This window comes from Bison bison, unplaced genomic scaffold (assembly GCF_000754665.1).
Source record: "Bison bison bison isolate TAMUID 2011002044 unplaced genomic scaffold, Bison_UMD1.0 scf7180017864038, whole genome shotgun sequence".
NCBI lineage: Eukaryota > Metazoa > Chordata > Mammalia > Artiodactyla > Bovidae > Bison > Bison bison.
In genome coordinates this window covers 522,302-523,708 of record NW_011494610.1, presented here as the reverse complement: position 1 = coordinate 523,708, position 1,407 = coordinate 522,302, and the positions used below count along the sequence as shown (strand labels likewise).

The following is a 1,407-nucleotide window of genomic DNA, read 5'->3' as shown; positions in this document are numbered from 1 at the left end:
ATGCAGTGCATGTCCCCCCTTAGTAACGTGCCCTGGGGGAAGGGAACCCGGCCAACGGGGTTTCTCTAAGGGAAGAGGGCACCTCCGGCCGGGCTGGCGGAGCAGAAGCGCCAAGGACTGGTGTTGGAGAAGCCAAAGGCCTTGGGCCCTAGTTGAAGGAGGGCAGAGAGGCGCTTAAGAACTAAGCAAGTGGCGACTCCAGCCCTCCCCCAGGCCCAGGTGCCTGGGAGACGCAGCTAGAGGCCGCTGCTAGGCAGCGAGGCCCGGGCCCCAGACGCGGAGAAGGCGGCCGGGTCCCCGAGGCCGGAGTTGCCGGATGCGAACAGGGTAGGAAACGTCAGGGGCAGCGCTGGGGCCACCCCGGCGGGTCCGGCCCCTAACCCAGAACCGCCCCCTCCTCCCTCACCTGTGCCAGGGAGGAAACTCCGGGGAAGGGGACGCCCTCCAACCCCCCCGATTTCAGTCTTTGGCGAAGAGCCACGGGATAGGGGGAGCAGGCGACAAGCCGGTGGAGGAGGGACGCCTGCTCCCCCAGCGAAGGCACCGGGACGGGGCTTCCTGGGGGCGGGGGCGAGGGCCTCTCTCGGTTCCTCTGGCTTAAGGAACGCCCCTCCCCTCTCCTGGCCCCAGCTTGCATAAAGAGCCGATGAGAAGAGGCTGCGCGCGTCTCTGCAGCCACAGTGGAAGCTCACATTCGCTGGGAGGCGAATCCAGGAAAAGTTGGGACACTTGTCTCACTTCGTCTCCGAAAAGATCTAGAGGGAAGAAGGGTTGGAAGCCAAGGGCGCGCGGAAAAGGTGAGGAGGCGTCGAGGGGGTGGGTGGTCGAGGGACCACGAGTCCCGCCTGGGCCTAAAAGCACGTTTGCTCTCAAACGCTCGGACGTCAAGGAAAACCCAGCCTTCGAGGCCTCCGCCTTCCCTGGGCGCGCCCCCAGCGGGAGAGCGCGACTGCGGAGAGAAGTCCGTTGCGCTTCTAAGTCACAGAAATATGGGGACGTTAAAAATACACGCGATGTCTCCTGTACACTATGTATACGCTCGGCCGGCTCGCGCCCGCAACCGCGCGAGAAAGTAGAACGCAGACGGCGGGGCGCATCCCCGCCACCCCGCGCACTCCGGGCCGCCGGGGGAGGGGCGCAGAGTGCGGGCGGGGCGGGGCGCGGGAAGAGAGGGAAGGGGCCGGCGGACGACCGGGGGTCCTCGAAGCCCCAGGTCCGCTCCTCTCCGCAGCCTCCTCCGATCTTTATTGCAGCGTCTCCTCCGGCGGGGCGAGGCCAGGCTTAGAAAAAGGGCGGCCGGGGGCCGACGCGCCAACGGGACTCTGGTCTCCAGGAGGGGAGGTCTTCTCCGGGTCCGCCCCAGCCGACGTGGCCTCCGGGCTTCAGGCAGCGGGGAAAGGGGGCCAG

General features: G+C 67.1%; 1 protein-coding gene across 1 annotated transcript in view; it reads right to left on the bottom strand.

Moving 5' to 3' along the window:
* Positions 1-236: 236 nt before the first annotated feature.
* The window catches only part of SLC12A5 (solute carrier family 12 (potassium/chloride transporter), member 5), a 35,623-nt gene continuing 34,452 nt past the window's right edge, over positions 237-1,407 (bottom strand). The window contains exons 34-36 of the mRNA XM_010835112.1: positions 1,116-1,280; positions 693-755; positions 237-406 (exon numbers count right to left, since the gene is read on the bottom strand). Coding sequence (XP_010833414.1) covers positions 237-406; positions 693-755; positions 1,116-1,280 — 398 coding nt within the window. The remainder of the gene's footprint in view (positions 407-692; positions 756-1,115; positions 1,281-1,407) is intronic.